This window comes from Salmo salar, chromosome ssa03, assembly GCF_905237065.1.
Source record: "Salmo salar chromosome ssa03, Ssal_v3.1, whole genome shotgun sequence".
Taxonomy (NCBI): Eukaryota; Metazoa; Chordata; class Actinopteri; order Salmoniformes; family Salmonidae; genus Salmo; species Salmo salar.
The window spans coordinates 43340847-43362774 of record NC_059444.1 but is presented as its reverse complement, the minus strand read 5'-3'; the positions used below and the strand labels follow the sequence as shown (position 1 = coordinate 43362774).

General features: G+C 41.4%; 1 protein-coding gene across 21 annotated transcripts in view; it reads right to left on the bottom strand.

Annotated features, from left to right (window-relative positions):
* Positions 1 to 2139: 2139 nt before the first annotated feature.
* mbnl1 (muscleblind-like splicing regulator 1) overlaps positions 2140 to 21928 on the bottom strand; it is a 93503-nt gene continuing 73714 nt past the window's right edge. For 4 of the 21 annotated variants that reach the window (XM_014192071.2, XM_014192073.2, XM_014192070.2 and 1 more), the window contains 11 exons: positions 19142 to 19312; positions 18833 to 18883; positions 18386 to 18598; positions 17649 to 17888; positions 16353 to 16406; positions 15186 to 15339; positions 14237 to 14272; positions 12705 to 12790; positions 10831 to 10875; positions 6690 to 6761; positions 2140 to 6031 (listed from right to left, as the gene is read on the bottom strand). In XM_014192071.2, the coding sequence (XP_014047546.1) occupies positions 6705 to 6761; positions 10831 to 10875; positions 12705 to 12790; positions 14237 to 14272; positions 15186 to 15339; positions 16353 to 16406; positions 17649 to 17888; positions 18386 to 18598; positions 18833 to 18883; positions 19142 to 19312 (1107 nt within the window). In that variant the 3' untranslated portion in view covers positions 2140 to 6031; positions 6690 to 6704. The remainder of the gene's footprint in view (positions 6032 to 6689; positions 6762 to 10830; positions 10876 to 12704; positions 12791 to 14236; positions 14273 to 15185; positions 15340 to 16352; positions 16407 to 17648; positions 17889 to 18385; positions 18599 to 18832; positions 18884 to 19141; positions 19313 to 21928) is intronic. The other 17 variants (XM_014192076.2, XM_014192077.2, XM_014192079.2 and 14 more) reach the window with 17 other exon arrangements.

Below are 21928 nucleotides of genomic sequence, written 5' to 3'. Positions count from 1 at the left end.
GTGAGGTGATTACCTACCAAAAGTACCCAGAGAACTTCCTGAAAGTGCTGCTGGAAGAGCACCACACCACCCGGCGTCCATCCACTGGGGGCCGTCCTCCTGCAGACAATCCCTTACGCCTCACGGCACAACATTTTGCCTCCAAAGTCCCTCAAACTGCTGTTCAAGGCAGTTGCACACAGAGACACTGTAGTCTGCCTGTCCAGCACCAGGAGAAGGAAGGTTGACAAAGTACATGTGTTTAGCTTGTGACACACCCCTGCGTCTTGCACCATGCTTTGGGGAGTATCATATGCTTAAGCACTATTGAGCACATCTGCAGCAATTACTGACTGACAGCCTTGACAGGTGACCTGCCATAATACTATGCCTTTAGGGGTGGGGAGGGGGGTGCCATTTTTGTTGTTCGGTCACTACATTAATATTGAAATATGGGTTATGCATATTTATAATTAAATGACAGTCAGTTTTTTTCCTTCTAATAAAACTCGTTTTTGTTTTTGTTGTTCAAACACAACTACTACTTCAATAGAATAGACAAATATAGGCCTTTGTCTGTTATTGCTGTTTTTTTCCTCTAGTTAAACTGTAAAAGGAGTGTACGTTCATACAGTATGTTGCTAGCATACAAAAGCTGGCCTCAATCTTCGGCAAGAAAGATGTCCAGCTCCAGTTACGTTGGCAAATAATGTTCAGTACTGTTTGTGTGGTTTCTGAAAGTACAGAATAAAGAGGAATTAGTAGTAATTATACCGAACAAAAATAATTTCAAAGATTTCACTGCGTTACAGTTCATATAAGGAAATGAGTCAATTTAAATAAATTCATTAGGCTCTAATCTATGGATTTCACAGGACTGTGCAGGGGCCAGCCATAGGTGGTCCTGGGAGAGAATAGACCCACCAACTTGGGGAGCCAGGCCCAGCCAATCAGAATGAGTGTTCCCCCAGAAAAGGGCTTTATTACAGACATAAATACTTCTCAGTTTCATCAGCTGTCTGGGTGACTGGTCTCGACGATCCCATAGGTGGCTGGCGTGGTTACACGCTGTCTGTGGTTGTAAGGCCAGTTGGAAGTACTGCCAAATTCTCTAAAATGACGTTGGAGGCGGTTTATGGTAGAGAAATGAACATTGAATTCTCTGGCATCAGCTCTGGTGGACATTCCTGCAGTCAGCATGCCAATTGCACGCTCAATCAAAACTTGAGACATCAGTAGCATTATGTTGTGTGACAAAACTGCACATTTTCGATTGCCATTTATTGTCATGCTGTTTAATCAGCTTCTTGATATGCCACACCTGTCAGGTGGATGGATTATCTTGGCAAAGGAGAAGTGCTCACTAACAGGAATGTAAACAAATTTGTGCACAAAATTTGAGAGAAATATGCTTTTTGTGCATATGGAACATTTCTGGAATCTTTTATTTCAGCTAATGAAAGATGGGACCAACATTTTACAGGTTGCGTTTATATTTTGTTCGTTATAAGTTGTGGCATATGTTTATTATAAGCATATTTTCTCTATCAAATTCATGACTGTAATTTACTTTCCACAAACATGACCGTGAACGAGGGCTATACTCTAGGAAGCAAAGGAACAGAAAACTATAATCTCCTCGGAAAGGTGTCTTGTCATCTATTTAAAGGCCCAGTGCAGTCAAATACGTGATTTTCCTGTGTTTTATATATATTTCCACACTATGAGGTTGGAATAATAATAATGAAAATTATGATAATGCCCTTTTAGAGTAAGAGATGCTTCAAAAGACAGCCTGAAATGTCAGCTTGTTTTAGTGGTATGGAGTTTTGGCCGGGTGGAGTTTTGGCCTACCTGGTGAATTTGGCCTACTAGGCAGTAAATTAGTTAATAGACCAATAAGAGAGTTCCAAACCTCTCTGACAACACCAGCTAGATTTCAGTTTCCCCTCCCCACTCAGACCACTCACAGACAGTCCTAGTAAAATTATTGCTTGAGAAAATGCTCTTTTTGACCATTTTAATGGACAACAATCATAGTAAGGTACTTAATGGTTACCCAGAAATGATTTCATATTGAGATAAAAACAGCTGCATTGGACCTTTACAGTAATGTGTTATAGACAAAGTTAACATGCAAACAGGAAGACCACAGATGAGTTGCGTGAGCAAATCAGTTTTTTTTTTTATTCAATTTTTTTTTAATATATAATTCAGAACAGCAAGAGTCAATTATGGCAACAATAAAATGTGCATAAAACAAATCTGAAGACAAGAGTAGTACATTATTCTGTAGCAACTATAAGCAAAAAAATTAAGTGTTCACACATACTAAACAGTCAAGCATGTGTGCCCCCTGCAGGGAAGAAAGACCTTGGTTTAAGCTGAGAGACAGTGAAATCTGCCCACGCAGCTCTGGTTGGTTTGGAGAAAGTGACGCTTTGGTTCCATAGCACTTATACAGCGACCTCGAGTCAGAAATAGGATGACCTTGACTGAAGACGGTTACATTCATTTGAAAGAGTATTTACCTATACATTTGGTATGGTGGGGAGCCTTCACCTGCTGAGTGCACAGTTGTCTGGTAGCATTAGCTGTGCCCTGTGAGTCAATGTTGACTTGAGTGATCTTACGGTGATTAGAGAATATTTCTGGGGTGGTTTTGTGTTAACGTTACATTTTATTCTTGAGAGCTCATGTAGTTTCTTGGTAAAAAATGTATATCACAAGTGCAAGTGTTCGATTACTTGTCTAAAGTCTTATTTCCCCCTTCTCCCCAAATTTATTTTTGTAAATTGAAAATATAAACTTTCCATATCTACTCATATAGATTTACATTTGTGTTCTTTTTACATGCAATGAAATGAAACTAAAATTTGAAATGGTTTGTAATATATATTTTTGTAGTTATTGTACCGTAGGGCTAGGCATGAATGGCCTGTTCCAAGATTTGAAATATGGACAATATATGATATTTATTGTATATCATATACTACAGGGGGAGTGAGTGGGAGTGGATTACGCCCCTTGAGGATTTCCTGGCAAACTACTAGCCACTGACAAAAGCTTAAAAACACAGCTTTTTCTGAATGCATTGGCCTAGAAACTGGCACCATTTTCTTTCTTTTTGCAAGCAAATTTGTTTAGCTGGTCTATCCGTTTCGATTTTTTTTAAATTAACCTAAAAAAGTACTTATCATTATAGAATTTTTTATTCAAAATAATATCTCAATATGATAAATGTTTTTTTTTCTCTGTTCATTGACTATGTACAGAAGTGCAAAAAGTCAACCTTCGTCCCTTAGGTTAGAGTTCGTTCATCTGCAGCATTACCGACCTTCCCGATTCAGCAAAGTCCACTACCTCACCTCTACTCTCACTATTCACCAAACTCCACAGACCCATCAATCTCACTGTTCATTTTGCGCTGACATTCAGGGCAATCTTAAGAAATATTAAAACAATATATATATATATATTTTAATTAATGGATACAGTAGAAAATAACTTTTTGTTCCTTCTCTAAACATGGACGATCTAAATTTCGACACAATATACACTACCGGTCAAAAGTTTTAGAACACCTACTCATTCAAGGGTTTTTCTTTGTTTTTACTATTTTCTACATTGTAGAATAATAGTGAAGACATCAAACTATGAAATAACACATATGGAATCATGTGGTAACCAAAAAAGTGTTCAACAAATCAAAATATATTTTATATTTGAGATTCTTCAAATAGCCACCCTTTGCCTTGATGACAGCTTTGCAGACTCTTGGCATTCTCTCAACCAGCTTCACCTGGAATGCTTTTCCAACAGTCTTGAAGGAGTTCCCACATATGCTGAGCACAATGTAGAAAATAATAAAAAGAAAAACCCTTGAATGAGTAGGTGTTCTAAAACATTTGACCAATAGTGTATTTTCAAACAAGATCTCGACTTGTAGCTAGTTAAAACATTCGTTTTCAGCCAGAGTTGATGCCTCGGCAACTCACCAACTGATGCCGTTCATTGTATCAATATCAAAAGGCCTTTGATCAACATTTTTGATCAACTTCTTCAGATGTCCAGCTACAAGAATGATGTGAATACTTATTCTGACTCCACATATTATTATTAATCATTAGTATGGTTTGAAAATCCAAATCTCTAAATTTACAACGGCTATATAATAATGTTGTCAAGTAGAATATAATAAGGCAGAAATCTACAAACTAAATATTCAAATAGATTAAAATCCTTAAGTAATACATAACACATGAGTTCAATGAAATTTAAGAGTAAATTGTTACTTGAGAAAAAAACTAAACCAAAACATTATAAGGTGTATGTATGTGTACGGACTATAATATATAATTGGTGTTCATTGCCTGTATGGTGATTGAAAGTACATTTGATTGGGATGTAACCCAGTCCTGTAATCTAAGGCTTCAATAGAAGTACATTACAATCAGAAAAGAGATCTTACACCTCAGTCAAAACAACAAAACAAAATCCCACAACATAATGGCATGTGAAAACAAGGGTTTTGAAATGAAATCTCTGCTCCCCCAATTCTGTGTTCAACCTTCCTTGAATTTGGCCATAAACTCCCTTCGTGCATGAGCAGAACTGTGCTTTGGTATCCTGAATCAGATCAAATCTGATCAAAAAAGTGAGATACTTTTTCCTTCTGTTTGATAAATTCACATCAAATTAGTTATTTGTTGTATTACCTCAATTGAAGTAAAATGTGTCTATTGAGAGGTAATAGGTCTGGGGGAGCACAAAAACACTCAATCAAGTGCATATCTTCTTATGACCTAATCAAACTTATATTTTTTTAACAACACATGATTTGACAGTGCTTCTTTCTAGACACACTTTTAGAGTCCCTCCACCTATAACGAAAAAATCAACTCAAAAACTACATTTTGATATAATACCAAAAGATCGTTTTTGAGTGGATTTTTCCTTTAAGGTTGGGGACAAGAAAATGAGACCTCATGGAGAGCTAGTACGCCCCATATCACTTCAACAGGCATTAGAGTCTACTGACTTACAACTCTCCCAGTCACTATGAGCTCTGAGTCATAGATCACCCCATCTGATAAATACAACAATAAAGCAAAAACAGAAAGGCAAAACAAAAACAAATTGATAAAAGGCACCTCTATTTTTTTTTTCATTGCAAGAGAGATCAAAGGCTGGAGAGGAACCCATTCCTAATAACAACCAAAAATCAAATGGCACAATATATATATATATAAAGAAAATACACAATGGAGAAATTACGTAAAAAAAACAAAACTCGAGCCATAAAAACACATATCTTAGGTAAACAGAATAACACTGCTGAAATAACACTCTGGTTTGGGATGTATGGCCTCTATGGCACAATTTAGGTGGTTAAAGCTAGCATGGCTGTGCTTTCAAAGGTACACAGGTGTGTTTCTTACCCAGAACATTCATATGTCCCTGACCCTCATTTTATCATCTAGCTTCACTAGAAGCCTTTTAAAAAACAGAAAACTGTACATGCTAAAATGTGTTGTGCCTTTCTGATTTCAATTAAAATTCAAGGTGCACATTTGCATTTTTTTTGTAAACCATGAAAACAAATGTATTAATTTAAAAACAAAACAAATAAAAAATGCTGTCTTGGTCTACCGACGTACCAACACAGTATTCTGTACGTTAGACGCCACAACATCTCGCTCTCAGCCTCATGTGTGTGCAAAAATGTAAAAAATAAATGTGTTTGAACACACAGGTGTATTGTGAATGTACTCAGTGTCTGTCTGTCAGCATGGATAGACAGACACTCCTCTTCTCAGCTGGGTGTTGACTTGGAGGACAAGGAGGTGTGTGTGTGTATGTATGTATGTGTGTCATGGCATGGCATCGACTGGGCACACCGATGTTGGCATGTGTGACAAGAACAGCATTGCGGAGCGACTGAGAGATGATGACCGATTCTCCTCATGTCCATTGCTTGACATTCTGAACATTATATACATAAAGGCGGAACTCTTTAGGCTTGTACAGTGCCAGCACACAGTCATTTGATCTGCAAAACAACAAACAAGGAATTACATTTTTTTTGGAAGTTAGAAAAGTTATTTTCATATGTAGCTCGTCTTCCAAGATCTGGATCTTCTTTTTGCTCGCTGAAAGGTTGCTTAAATCGGCAATCTGCAGTTTAATCAATAACCTTGCGGCCACCCCGCCACTGCTTTGGTAAAAAGCTGAAAGATGGGTCTGGAGAAATATAACCAACATCTAATTCATAGACAGAGCTCTGGATGTAAGGACTGACCATTCATGATATCAAAATTGTTTATGTTATTACCATCAAGGAGCACTTTGGAAACAAGTGTTTAAATGTATACTTTTAAGTGCTATCGTCTGGAAATACAGTGTACATCTTGCTGTATAATGTTTTTACCCAAACAAATCTAAATAAATTCAATGTTTGCATTTACATTGTTTACAAATATAGGATGAAAACAAGCTTAGAATGTGGATTCTGATGGGGTTCAAGAGTTAAACTGAGCCCAGGAGGCATCTATAAGTAATATTCTTCAAGAATCAATGGGTATATATTCATTTCAATGTCCAAAAATCTATGATTGCCGATTGCCCCTTTAAATGTATAAAAATAAAACAAAAACACTAGCTGCATAGTTAAACATACTGTAACGAAACAGAGATGAATAGAAACTCACTGTTCTTGACTCGAACTACATTTGAGTCAGATACTTGTGACTACTCAGATGATCGGCAGAAATGATTGGAATCTGGGGATGGAGACAGGTCAGAGAAATCAAACACAGCAAACATCTTACGCATATCATCGGACATCCACTAGCCCCACTACCACACATCAGCAGTTTTAACCACATTTTCGAGTTCATTACCGAAAAGGAGATGAAGATAAGACAAAATGTGGTTACAATGTTGCATAGATAAAACAAAGCATTTTATAGGATCACTGAAACCTGCTAATCAACGGTCAAGCATCATTTTTGGAATGTTTGGCAAGGGGAGGGTGGAGGAAGGGGGTGGAAGGAAGAAAATAAAATGTCAGTCGCTAGTGAGGTGTCTCCTCGTGCAAACTTAAGTCCTACAGCTTGTATACCTGCACCCAGTGGTTGGAACCAAAATTATTTTCCAATCGTTTTGTATTGTTTTTCTTTCCGTTCCACTGTTCCAACCTGTAAAATAAAGTTCTGAACCGGTTCTTTTTTCCTTTTTAAACCTCTGAAATAGTTTTTTACATTAGCTCGACATTAAATGACAGGATAGAGTAGTATGGAGCAGGCAAGCTATAGTTGTTTAAATCTGCGATGGACAGACAGACAAGTGTAGGGCGCGAGAAGCGACTTCAATTTTGCGGGTGGGGGGAGAGCGAGACAGGGTGAAGGAGGAGGCTTGGCTTGAAGCTCTGGGCATATTGTTATGACATGCATTATCTCAATTAGGCCCACAGAACTATACCTACGGAAGAACGGCTTCTATGGAAAATCTTTGAATGTCTATTGAACTTCCGAGAGTTAACATTGGACCAGAGCTAGCTAGCTATCTAGCTAACAAGCTTGTGTGTGCAGAGTGGCACCATAATTAAAAACAATAGTTAATAAATCCAATGTGAAATGTAAAAGCTATAGTATTGAAAAAGTTAATACATTTTTCCCTAATTAAAAATCTCTCCCTAATTTCTGAATCACACTTGTAACGTCAGTAGGTTACAGTAGCCTAAGCTTCAGAGGGGGAGAGGCAGGTTGCCTACATGCTCACACTGGCAAATATTTTCAGCTGGCAGGCAGACACTGGAATAAGTTTCTGAGTGACAGAGGGAGGGCTTTGCATAGCTGCCTTGTAGTATTTTTTTGAGGGACTGAAAATAATTCCTGGAACCTAACATAATATTATTAACCGGTTCCCATGATTTTAAAATAACGCTTCTGAACTGGAACAGTATAGATCTCTTTCCTTCCTGGTTCTGATTCTGTCTCCCCAAAAATGTTTTTTGGGGGGTGTTTCGGTTCTGTTCCCTGGAGTGCAGTTAGTTAAGCATACATTTTTTTCCTTGGGATAATAAAGTTTCAACTAATGTCTTTAACTTTAAGGGTTGTTGCACTCCCATTACATTATACGTGAGGGAAAAAAGTATTTGATCCCCTGTTGATTTTGTACGTTTGCCCACTGACAAAGAAATGATCAGTCTATAATTTTAATGGTAGGTTTATTTGAGCAGTGAGAGACAGAATAACAACAAACAAATCCAAAAAAACGCATGTCAAAAATGTTATAAAATTATTTGCATTTTAATGAGGGAAATGAGTATTTGACCCCTCTGCAAAACATGACTTAGTACTTGTTGGCAATCACAGAGGTCAGACGTTTCTTGTAGTTGGCCACCAGTTTTGCACACATCTTAGGAGGGATTTTATCCCACTCCTCTTTGCAGATCTTCTCCAAGTCATTAAGGTTTCGAGGCTGACGTTTGGCAACTCGAACCTTCAGCTCCCTCCACAGATTTTCTATGGGATTAGGTCTGGAGACTGGCTAGGCCACTCCAGGACCTTAATGTGCTTCTTCTTGAGCCACTCCTTTGTTGCTTTGGCCATGTGATTTGGGTCATTGTCATGCTGGAATACCCATCCACGACCCATTTTCAATGCCCTGGCTGAGGGAAGGAGGTTCTCACCCAAGATTTGACGGTACATGGCCCCGTCCATCGTCCCTGTGATGCGGTGAAGTTGTCCTGTCCCCTTAGCAGAAAAACACCTCCAAAAGCATGTTTCCACCTCCATGTTTGACGGTGGGGATGGTGTTCTTGGGGTCATAGGCAGCGTTCCTCCTCCTCCAAACAAGGCGAGTTGAGTTGATGCCAAAGAGCTCCATTTTGGTCTCATCTGACCACAACACTTTCACCAGTTGTCCTCTGAATCATTTTGATGTTCATCGGCAAACTTCAGACGGGCATGTATATGTGCTTTCTTGAGCAGGGGGACCTTGCGGGCGCTGCAGGATTTCAGTCCTTCACGGCGTAGTATGTTACCAATTGTTTTCTTGGTAACTATGGTCCCAGCTGCCTTGAGATCATTGACAAGATCCTCCCATGTAGTTCTGGGCTGATTCCTCATCGTTCTCATGATCATTGCAACTCCACGAGGTGAGATCTTGCATGGAGCCCCAGGCCGAGGGAGATTGACAGTTCTTTTGTGTTTCTCCAATTTGCGAATATTCGCACCAACTGTTGTCACCTTCTCACCAAGCTGCTTGGCGATGGTCTTGTAGCCCATTCCAGCCTTGTGTAGGTCTACAATCTTGTCCCTGACATCCTTGGAGAGCTCTTTGGTCTTGGCCATGGTGGAGAGTTTGGAATCTGATTGATTGATTACTTCTGTGGACAGATGTCTTTTTTACAGGTAACAAGCTGCGGTTAGGAGCACACCCTTTAAGAGTGTGCTCCTAATCTCAGCTCGTTACCTGTATAAAAGACACCTGGGAGCCAGAAATCTTTCTGATTGAGAGGGGGTCAAATACTTATTTCCCTCATTAGAATGCAAATCAATTTATAACATTTTTGACGTGTTTTTCTGGATTTTTGTTGTTGTTATTCTGTCTCTTTTTTTGTTGTTATTCAGTTCAAAGAAACCTACCATTAAAATTATAGACTGATCATTTCTTTGTCAGTGGGCAAATGTACAAAATCAGCAGGGGATCAAATACTTTTTTTCCTCACTGTACAATATGTTAATATTTCACTATGTACATGTATTCTTTCCCTTGTCCTATTTGACCACATACAGTATGGTCTGAAATTATTGACACCCTTGAGAAAGATTAGCAAAAATTACTGTATAAAATAAATAATTGAAATACTGAGCTATATTGTATGCCAATATTTTGGGGGAAATTATATTATTTTATACTAATACAATTGCTCAGAGAATGAGATTTTGTTTAACAAGTAATACAAAAAAAATACAAAAATAGGTAGGGGTCAAAATTATTGACACCCCTGTTTTCAATACCTTTCAACACTTCCCCTTGAGAGGATAACGGCACTGAGCCTTTTTCTAAAATGTTGAAGAACACATTGGGAGGGATCTTAGACCATTCCTCAATACAGAATCCTCCCAGATCCTTGATATCCTTTGTCTGTGCTTATGGACTGCCCTCTTCAATTCAAACCACAGGTTTTCAATGGGTTTCATGTCCGGAGACTGAGATGGCCATTGCAAAATGTGGATTTTGATGTCTGCTTGGGATTATTGTCTTGCTAGAAGATCCACTTGCGGCCAAGTTTCAGCCTCCTGGCAGAGGCAACCAGGTTTTTGGCTAAAATATCCTGGTACTGGGGAAAGTGACCTTAGCAAGGGCCCCAGGACCAGAGGAAGCAAAATAGCCCCATAACATCAAAGATCTACCACTATATTTTACAGTAGGTATGGGGTTCTTTTCTGCTTATGCATTCTAATTTCGACACCAAACCCACCAGTGCTGTGCGTGGCCATTGAGCTCAATTTTCATGACAAATGTAAATGCCTGGAGTTTGCTAAACAACATTAGCACTTGGATTGGAACTGGTGCTTTGGTCAGGTGACATGTAAATAGAGCTCTTTGACATCTTTATCAAGGGTGTCAGTGATTTCTGACCCCACTGTATACTCCTCACTCAAGGGCCTAAGCAGCGGAAGAAAAAAAAAGTGGAGTCCTCAGACACTGTAATAGCTTTGACTGCATGTAGGCAGCAGCAGAAAAACATAAGCCGAGCACCAAATGGCACAGATAGCAACTGCTGCACCTACTGTGCAAAACGCTTGACAAAAATAAGGAAAACTACCTCATACATACCAATTGCATGTATTCGTTGGTAGTCAACTTTGATAAGGAAGAGTCCTCAAAATGAGAAAGGACAAAGATCAAGGTTAAAATTACATCAAACATGAATGACATAGAGTAAATGTCTCCCCAGAATGACTAGTTAATGACATATATAACTTGTTTTATAACTACATTCAAAGTTTACCATTAACATGATACATAGATGTACTGTTCTAATAACCTTTTGTTAAATGGTTATACTCAACAACCAGTGTAGGCCAACAAGAGGGAGACTGTCTCCCATCCCATCCCTAGCAGACAGAGAAGCACCTACAGAACCTCCATGTGCACTGTGCGTGAAAGGCAGATATATATACTGTATACACAGTGCCTTCGGAAAGTATTCAGACCCCTTGACTTTTTCCACATTATGTTACATTCCAGCCTTATTCTAAAATGTAAGAAATAAAACAAAAATCCTCAGCAATCTACACACAAAACCCTATAATGACGAAGCTAAAACTGGTTTTTAGACATTTCAGACCCTTTACTTAATTCTTTGTTGAAGCACCTTTTGCAGCGATTACAGCCTTGAGTAGCGATTACAGCCAAGTCCTCTTGGGTATGACGCTACAAGCTTGGCACACCTGTATTTGGGGAGTTTATCCTATTCTTCTCTGCAGATCCTATCAAGCTCTGTCAGGTTGGATGGGGCGCGTCGCTGCACAGCTATTTTCAGGTCTCTCCAGAAATGTTCGATCGGGTTCAAGTCCGGGCTCTGGCTGGGCCATTCAAGGACATTGAGAGACTTGTCCCAAAGCCACTCCTGCGTTGTCTTGGCTGTATACTTAGGATCATTGTCCTGTTGGAAGGTGAACCTTTGCCCCAGTCGGAGGTCTGGAGCAGGTTTTCATCAAGGATCCATTCATCTTTCCCTCAACCCTGACTAGTCTCCCAGTCCCTGTCGCTGAAAAACATCCCCACAGCATGATGCTGCCACCACCATGCTTCACCGTAGGGATGGTGCCAGGTTTCCTCCAGACGTGACGCTTGTTTCATCAGACCAGAGAATCGTGTTTGTCATGGTCTGAGAGTCTTTAGGTGCCTTCAGACAAACTCCAAGCAGGCTGTCATGTGCCTTTTACTGAGGAGTGGCCTCCGTCTGGCCACTCTACCATAAAGGCCGGATTGGTGGAGTGCTGCAGAGATGGTTGTCCTTCAAGAAGTTTCTCCCATCTCCACAGAGAAATCTGGAGCTCTGTGAGAGTGATCATTGGGTTCTTGGTCACCTCCCTGACCGAGGCCCTTTTCCCCGATTTCTCAGTTTAGGAAGAGTCTTGGTGGTTCCAAACTTCTTCCATTTAAGAATGATGGAGGCCACTGTGTCCTTGGGGACTTTCAATGCTGCAGACATGTTTTGGTACCCTTCTCCAGATCTGTGCCTCAACACAATCCTGTCTCGGAGCTCTACGGACAATTCCTTCGACCTCATGGCTAGGTTTTGCTCTGACATGCACTGTCAATTATCGGACCTTATAAAGACAGGTGTGTGCCTTTCCAAATCATGTCCAGTCAATTGATTTTACCACAGGTGGACTCCAATCAAGTTGTTGAAACATCTCAAGGATGGTCAATTAGAAACAGGATGCACCAGAGCTAAATTTTGAGTCTCATAGCAAAGGATCTGAATACTTGTGTAAATAAGGTATTTCTGTTTTTTAATTCTAATACATTTGCAAAAAAATCGATAAAACAGTTTTCGCTTCGTCATTATGTGGTATTGTGTGTAGATGGATGAGGGGGAAAAAAATATTTAATCCATTTTAGAATAAGGCTGTAACGTAACGAAATGGGGAAGGGGTTTCCGAATGCACTGTACATGAGAGAGAGAGAGAGGAGCAAACCTGATTGGCTGAGGCGTTTGCGAAGGGAACGCTTGTGGCAGATGTGGTGGCTGCAGACGCTTGCGTACCACCGTGCATCATGGGTACTTTTGTCAAAAGGGAAAATCAGATAAGCAAAAACCCATAGAGGAGGAGTAGAGTGTGGCCAATTGGGCACCAGGCAAACGTGAGGGACAGGTGAGGGGGGAGAGGGGGGAGAGGGGGGGAGAGGGGCAAGGGCCCGATTCTAATTCAATAACTCACTTCCTTTCTCTCTGCCCTCGCTGATGCATACTTGAAGATCTGAGAGGATTGGATACGTTTAAGCAATATGATGCAGAAAACACCTAACCTAGAAGAAGGTTGGGTTGGCAGTAACCATATTTCTTAAACACTTCCAGTCCTTTCTGATCTGAGAAGGGAAAGACACGAGGGAGAGGAGAAGGGAGTAAGTTATATGATTGGAATCTAGCTATGGGTGTTAAAGGGATAGGGATTCAGATTGGTACATCTGTGGATGGCATATTGAGGTTATACCAGACAAAAGCGGTATAGAGTCTAAGGAATATTTACAGTAACATGTTTGGTAGTACACCTGAAACAGAATAAAACGTACATTAAAACATACACTGAGTGCACAAAACATTAGGAACACCTGCTCTTGCCATGACAGACTGACCAGGCAAATCCAGGTGAAAGCTACAGTATGATCCCTTATTGATGTCACTTGTTAAATCCACTTCAATCAGTGTAGATGAAGAGGAGGAGACAGGTTAAGGTGAATGGGCAAGACAAAAGATGCTTTTGAACGGGGTATGGTAGAAGGTGCCAGGTGCACTAATTTGAGTGTGTCAAGAACTGCAATGCTTCTGGGGTTTTCCCGCTCAACAGTTTCCCGTGTGTATCAAGAATGGTCCACCACCACCCAAAGGACATGCAGCCAACTTGACACAACTGTGAGAAGCATCGGAGTCAACATGGGCCAGCATCCCTGTGGAATGCTTTCGACACCTTGTAGTTCGTGTGTCAACGAATCGAGACTGTTCTGATGGTAAAAGGGGGTGCAACTTAATATTAGGAAGGTGTTCCTAATGTTTTTCACACTCAGTGTATATCGCCAGTATTACAATTTATAGTTATGACTAAACACAGTATTATTATTTTTTAAATGACAAAGGAAATGTGCAAATGAGTAGATATTATATGCCACAACCAACCCTGTGACTCAGTCAAAGCAAAGGCAGATCCAACTACATGTGGATCTGACCATTCTGAGGATTATTAAATGGAGGGAAATTAAAACTATTAGCCTGATCCCAGATCTGTTTGTGCTGTCTTGCCAACACCTATGGTTATTGAGTGCTCCTATCTTGCTAACTCCTATGGTCACTCGTGTGACAACGACCCTAGCAGTTGACTAGACCGCACAAAAAAGTGGGAATCATGCTATAAAACTATATGGGTTCACTCAGATGTGATGGATAGATAGATTGATGTGCGAGTCACTGGCAAGGCTGAAAGCTAATTGGTGGAGAAGGAAAGCTGGAACCTACCAACACCGGCGGTGGGGGTCATGCAGAATATTGAGCCTGCCCAAATGCACATCATGCAGTGCAACAGGAAGTGTACAACAGGAAGTGGATCGGAAAAGGGGGAGAGAAATCAAACAGCCCGTCACAAGGTTCGTTAGAATGAAGGAAGAGATCAGGTTAATTAATTAACTGGACAGCATTCAGTAACACAGTAAGTAGTCATCAGTGAAAATACAGGTGTGCTGACCAGGGTTGGGGAAAATTCCATTTAAATTCCAGTTAATTCAAAATGGTAACCTAATTCCAATTCCAATTTAACACATATCTCATTGAAAACCATTGAAGAGAATTTGAATTTGAATTTCAGTGTTTCTAAATTGACTGGAATTGAAGTGGAATTGACCCCAACCCTGGTACTGACCAAACTAGGCAATAAGGAGAATCAGGTAGAGAGTCAATACAGATCAGATAAAAACATGGATATTAATGTGCAATAAACAGTGATAATAATAGTAATAGCAATCATCAATCAATGAATATAAATAGTAAAAGTCATAATAATAATCATGATAGTGACACATAGCATACACACACGCTCAAGACAGAATCGAAACAGTGTAGCAGTTGAATATGGAAGCAGGACATACATTATGTTGCCAAACAGATGCAAGGGGACAGAAAGGAAACACTTCCCAATGCAGTCTCCATCTGACCACATGCACAGCCCCCCAGCCCAAACCAAAGCACATTACCAGCGAGAGAACCTGAACACCTGCACCACTTCCAGATTTAGATGGCGGCGTGGAGCCTTTAATATTGTTATAACAATGTTTGCACTGTTCACCTTCTACGTACTCTAACTCTATTGCTGAGCTCTAACTACCTTCAATGTCCAGGCAGGTCTACTCGTTTTAGTTCTACGTATGAAAGAGACCATATGAAAGCAACGTGGGCGCCCTGGGAGCCATACCTGAGGGGAGGAAGGCAGCCTGCTGCTGAAACTGCATGTTGGCCAAGGCGTGTTGGTACTGGAGCATGCCAGTGTTGAACATGGCAGAAGCCCCATTAGGCTTCTCCAGGGCTGCCCGCTTGGGCATGGGTGGCATGACACTATGGGGGATCCCCTGCCCAGCCCCAATGGAGGGAGGGAAAGAGGGATGGGGGAGAGAGAGAGAGAGAGAGAGAGAGAGAGAGAGAGAGAGATAGGAGAGAGAAAGAGGTGTGTGAGGGAGGCGTGAGGAGATGGTGTGTTGGAGGTAAAAATGGGAAAGAAAACAAAAAAGAGAATTGTTGTTAAGTTAGAGGATAAAAGAACATCACAACAACAACGTGTAACCGTGTGTAACACCAGCAAGCAAGCAGCAGTCTACACCATTACTACACAAGCAAGAGCATGGCACTAACTGGGGCTACATAGTGACTCTATAAAGCATTCATATCCATGATACAATCAGTTACTAAGCTTAATATGGAGGATATACTGTATAAATACACCTTGCGCTGACTTAATGCAACTAAAGCAAGCATTGCTCTATTAATAAAACAATAAGGCAGCTAGAAGAGGAAGAGATAGGAAGCAGAGAGAGAGAGAGGGCTGCACTGCTAGCGCCATGATCAACTGAATTATGAGCAATCTTCTTAACTCGGGTTGGAATGGATCCCTACAATATGACTTTAGTCCTATCCCACTCAATCAGACATGCACTAGGAACAAATACATGCATATATACTGTACATACATACTACTGATTTACAACACATTGTACATAAGCTAGAGCCATGCCACCATTTACATTTACTGTTAAAAGCTAAAATGTCCTCAACCCTCTCCTACTGTTAACATAAGCTATAGGTGATTAATTGATTGTGGCCCTTTTTAGAGATTCACTTGTCGAATTGATGTTTGTTTGGGAAGCAGGTTTTTAATCGCAAACATGATGGAGATGGTCAATTCAGTCAAAGCCGGGAAGGAAGCCACAATCAGTTTATCACAGGCAATAATGACACATATAGCAACAGGAGAAAATAAAACACATTACGATAACAAACAATAATTAAAGTAGCTATATCTGGGTTAAGACATTGCACTACGACAACAAAGCCACATGCCAAGCTAAAAGGTGAAAGGTCATAGTACCAGGTCAAAGGTTGCGTCGAGGGGTCGCTTCAGTGATTTGACAGCCGACTGAGTCTTAATTAGCAGGCAGCGAGCACATGATGGCAATGGGCCAATGGGGTTCAAGCGCATTAACATAAACCAGCAAGCAGAGGTGCATCATGGGGGCAGCAGTGCAGTTCGGGTAGGTGAGAAAAAAAAACAAATAAAAAAACAAATCATTGGAATGCAGTATACAAGGGGATAACATGACTAGGGCATGCACAGTGTGTAGACACTACAGTACTACGGCTGAGCGCTACAGTACAGTACATACATGGTCATGAGTTCAATAATGGTCTAGCTAAATCAAATACTGTGAAAAGATGTAAACAAGAATAAAATGGAATGTACACTGTCATTACTTCAAAACACTGGGCATTGAGTGATATGATCACACTTTAAAATAACTATAACTTATGAAGCATTCATAAACCCTTTATAAGGTCTACATAAATGCTTCATAAATCATTTATGAACAAATGTCATACTTTATGAAGTGTAGTATAGGGTTTATACCACATCTGGTATAGCACCAGATGTAAGGACCTGTTATATAACCTTTATATAGTGTGACATTTGCTTATAAATGATTATGAAGCATCTATGCAGGCCTTATAAAGGGTTTATGAAGACTTTATTAAGCAATATGAGCTATAGAATGTTTAAAGTGTGACAAGTGGGACTATTAAACGATCAAAAAGCAATACACTCTAATCTTTTACTGTGCACATCATAGTCATTGTCTCATTACAATGATTAAACACCACAACGTTTGTTTTTTGCTCTTCATACAAAGCATGGCAAATACTAGGAACAATAGACAAGTGTTACAATGCTAGTTTAGCTGTGGATGTTCAGCTAGAGAGGAATGACCATTGTTATATTAGACTTAGGCTGCAGTCAGATAAGCACATTATTAAATGCATTGAATGCCAAGAGGAACCTATGCAGGGGAAGCACACATTGAGACAGAGGATGTAGATACAGATACGATCAGTCAGATCAGCTAAACGTCTGTTTTTTTTATCAGCTAACGCCATCAGGCAGAGAAAAAGACTGAGCCATATAATATAATAGAGACGTTACCTGTAGGCACATATCTAAGATCAGTTTCTCTGCTTACCCTCCCCAAATCCTAACCATATCCATTGCAACGTCAAAACACATAACTGACCTTAGAGCTGTGGCTACGGGCGGCTTCATCCTACTGTGTGTATTTCCTCATTCCTACAATGCGACTGTTTCCTAGATGATCCAAGATGGCGGACTACTCACCATGGCTGCGGCGGCAGTGGCCTGGTTCACCTGATGCTGTGCAGCCTTGATCTTGGCCTGCAGGTGGGCCGGAGGGTGGAAGTACTTGCACTTCTCCCTGGAGCAGCGGCCCTTGATGTAGTCCATACACACGGTGACCGTGTTGTCGTTGGTGTCAATCATGGTGCTGTCGGAGGGGTGGGAAAAGCGGCAGTCATTCTCCCCCCGGGAGCAGTTGCCCCGCTGGTACTCACGACACACCTGGCAATGGGGAGAGGGTGTGGGGGAGGGGTGAATACATGGATATACATTGATACACACTAGCTTGGTTTCCATCCAATTGGCGACAGATTTTCATGTGAATATTCTAAAATCTGCATTAAAAACATATCCACCGCCATTTATCGCATAATTCATTTTCATAATTCATATGAACGCATAATTCATTCATTTTCATTCATTTCATTATCTATCAGCATTTATAAAATTGGACCAAAACTTCCTGTTTCCATCACAACGGTCGTGATTTTTTTTTTATACGGTATGACTTTACACACATAAAAACTGTAGATGGAAACTTGGTTACAGTCATACAGACAGACATAAGCATTGAGCAAAGTCACTGTGTGTTGGACATGGCATTTGAAGTGCAGCAGAGGGCAGCACTGGCTTTTTGTTAACACAGCATGTTGTGGCCTAGAATCAGTACAGGCTGCTGGAGTGGGGGAAGGGGTTGTCCGTCAATCTGAATCTCTTACCTCCAGTCTGTCTGTCCTCATGAGTTTCTGTGCAGCTGCGGCTGCAGCATTGGGGACCTGGCCATGGTTGGGGTGGCCTGCCATGAGGACCTGCGGGTTGGGCATGATCTCTGCCTGCATCAGGCCAGGCGATACCGGGCCCAGGTATGGGTTGAAGGCTGCTGCCGCCGCGCTGGCATTGGTGGCCAGGCCTGGTGCCATAGAGAACATAGGCTGCAAACGGGAGGAGGGGGTGGGCAGATAGAGACAAGGGTCAAAGGTGAGAGGTTATATTTCCTGGTATGTTAAATGTACTGTATTCAATGTTATGTGGCTTATCTAAACTGATACTGAATTCCCTATATAGTGCACTGCTTTAGGGCTCTGCATGGTCAGAAGTAGTACACTATATAGGGAATAGAGTGCCATTTGAGACGCAACCGACTGTAAGTGTTGTCATGTAATTACTTGATGTAAACTGAACCTGTTGCTGTCTTGGACCAGGTCATAGAGACTAACCTGGATTGGCAAAGGTTGAATAAAATGAAGAGGGGTTTCAGGTCCTGGGATTCAGTCACAGTTCAGTTATATTCTTTTCCACTCACGTGTGTGTGTGTGTGTGTGTGTGTGTGTGTGTGTGTGTGTGTGTGTGTGTGTGTGTGTGTGTGTGTGTGTGTGTGTGTGTGTGTGTGTGTGTGTGCGCACATTTGTGCATGTGTGTGTTCTCTCACCATTGTGTATGTGTGTGACTTCACATCCCTACTGTATTTGTCTCACCATAGGCTGGAGCTGTGTGCCGGGCATCATGGCGTTTGCGAGTTGCATCTGCTGGGCCAGCATGGCCATGTTCTTCTGTTGGATTAGGTTGTTCCTGCCGTTGATCTCCAGCTGGGTCTTTAGGTGGCCAGGAGGGTGAAGGTACTTACAGTTCTCCCTGGAACAACGGCCCTGAGAGAGGGAGAGGGAGGTGCGATAGGGGAGTGGGGGGGGGGTTGTTGGACAGCAAGAGAGAGAAGCAATGTGTCAAAGTAAAGTAAGTTGATTCAGATTCAGACAGCCCTGCTTTAAAGATGTCCTCCAGTGATTCTTGAACTTTTACTGTTGAAAAGCGATATCCCCAAATATAAATACAGTAAAGTACACACAAAAAATTTTTGAGGAAAATTGTGTTTTTTAGAGACAACAAACTTCAAGGAGACTGCCTCGCCTGGTTCACCAACTACTTCTCTGATAGAATTCAGTGTGTCAAATCGGAGGGCCTGTTGTCTGGACCTCTGGCAGTCTCTATGGGGGTACCACAGGGTTCAATTCTCAGGCCAACTCTTTTCTCTGTATATATCAACGATGCCGCTCTTGCTGCAGGTGATTCCTTGATCCACCTCTATACAGACGACAACCATTCTAAATAATTCTGGCCCTTCTTTGGACACTGTGTTAACAAACCTCCAAACGAGCGTCAATGCCATACAACACTCATTCCGTGGCCTCCAACTGCTCTTAAATGCTAGTATAACTAAATGCATGCCCTTCAAACCATCGCTGCTTGCACCTGCCCGCCCAACTAGCATCACTACTCTGGACGGTTCTGACTTAGAATATGTGGACAACTACAAATACATAGGTGTCTGGCTAGACTGTAAACTCTCCTTCCAGACTCATATTAAGCATCTCCAATCCAAAATTAAATCTAGAATCGGCTTCCTATTTCGCAACAAAGCCTCCTTCACTCACGCTGCCAAACATACCCTCGTAAAACTGACTATCCTACCGATCCTCGAATTCGGCGATGTCATCCGTTTTGTCACCAAAGCCCCATATACCACCCACCACTGCAACCTGTATGCTCTCGTCGGCTGGCTCTCGCTACATATTCGTCGCCGAACCCACTGGCTCCAGGTCATCTATAAGTCTTTGCTAGGTAAAGCTCCGCCTTATCTCAGCTCACTGGTCACTATAGCAACACCCACCCGTAGCATGCGCTCCAGCAGGTATATCTCACTGGTCATCCCCAAAGCCAACACTTTGGCTGCCTTTCCTTCCAGTTCTCTGCTGCCAATAACTGGAACGAATTGCAAAAATCGCTGAAGTTGGAGACTTAGATCTCACTCACTAACTTTAAGCATCAGCTATCTGAGCAGCTTACCGATCGCCGGAGCTATACACAGCCAATCTGTAAATAGCCCATCCAACTACCTACCTCATCCCCATATTGTTTTTATTTACTTTTTTTTTGCTCTTTTGCACACCAGAATTTATACTTGCACATCATCATCTGGACATTATCACTCCACTGTTAATTTGCTAAATTGTAATTACTTCGCTACTACTAACTCCTTACTCCTTTTGCACACACTGTATATAGATTTTCTATTGTGTTATTGACTGTACTTTTGTTTATCCCATGTGTAACTCTGTGTTTTTTTTTTTTTTGCACTGCTTTGCTTTGGCCAGGTCGCAGTTGTAAATGATAACTTGTTCTCAACTGGTCTACCTGGTTAAATAAAGGTGAAATTAAAAAAAATAATAATCAAAGAGTTGGCCTGTTGGGAATTAGTGATGTCATCAGCCTCGTCCCTTGCTTGAGGAACAATAGAGGAGAAATAGAGAACAAAAGAGGAAAGGACCCCCCCCCCCCACACACACACTTTTGCTACATCATGACTTACCTGGACCACCTATTGAGATGTGCCTTTTGTTAAGTAATCAGGTGTTAAAAGAAGTGAAAAGGAGACTGGAGTGCCACTTTCAGCTGACGACTGTGTGCGTGTTTCTGTGTGACTGTGTGTGTGTGTGATATGCTGGGAGCTGTTTATAGCTGCACGCCCCTAACCCTGTTTCACCCTAGGTCTGGGCTATGCCAGGCACTAACTAATTGTTAAGGGATCTTTATTTCTGCTCTATCCTGTGGGACAGAAATGTCTATGTGTGTTTCTTTGTGCATATGTCAGTGCGTGTGTCTTTATGCATACTTGCACGTGTGTCTTCATACATGTGTATGTTCAGGTCAGAAGAGGGTCTCTGTGACCCTATTTTTTATTTTTTTTCAATTTTACTGTTATTTTACCAGGTAAGTTGACTGAGAACATGTTCTCATTTACAGCAACAACCTGGGGAATCGTTACAGGGGTGAGGAGGGGGATGAATTAGCCACTTGTAAGCTGGGGATGATTAGGTGACTGTGATGGTATGAGGGACAGCTTGGGAATTTAGCCAGGACACCGAGGTTAACACCCCTACTCTTATGATAAGTGCCATGGGATCTTTGATGACCTCAGAGAGTCAGGACACCCATTTAACATCCCATCCGAAAGACAGCACCCTACACAGGGAAATGTCCCCAATCACTACCCCGGGGGCATTGGGATATTTTTTTAGACCTGAGGAAAAAGTGCGTCCTACTGGCCCTCCAACACCACTTTCAGCAGCAACTGGTCTCCCATCCAGAGACTGACCAGGACCAACCCTGCTTAGCTACAGAAACAAGCCAGCAGTGGGATGCAGGGTGTTATGCTGCTGGTGCAGGGTGGTGTGCTGCTGGTGCAGGGTGGTGTGCTGCTGGTGCAG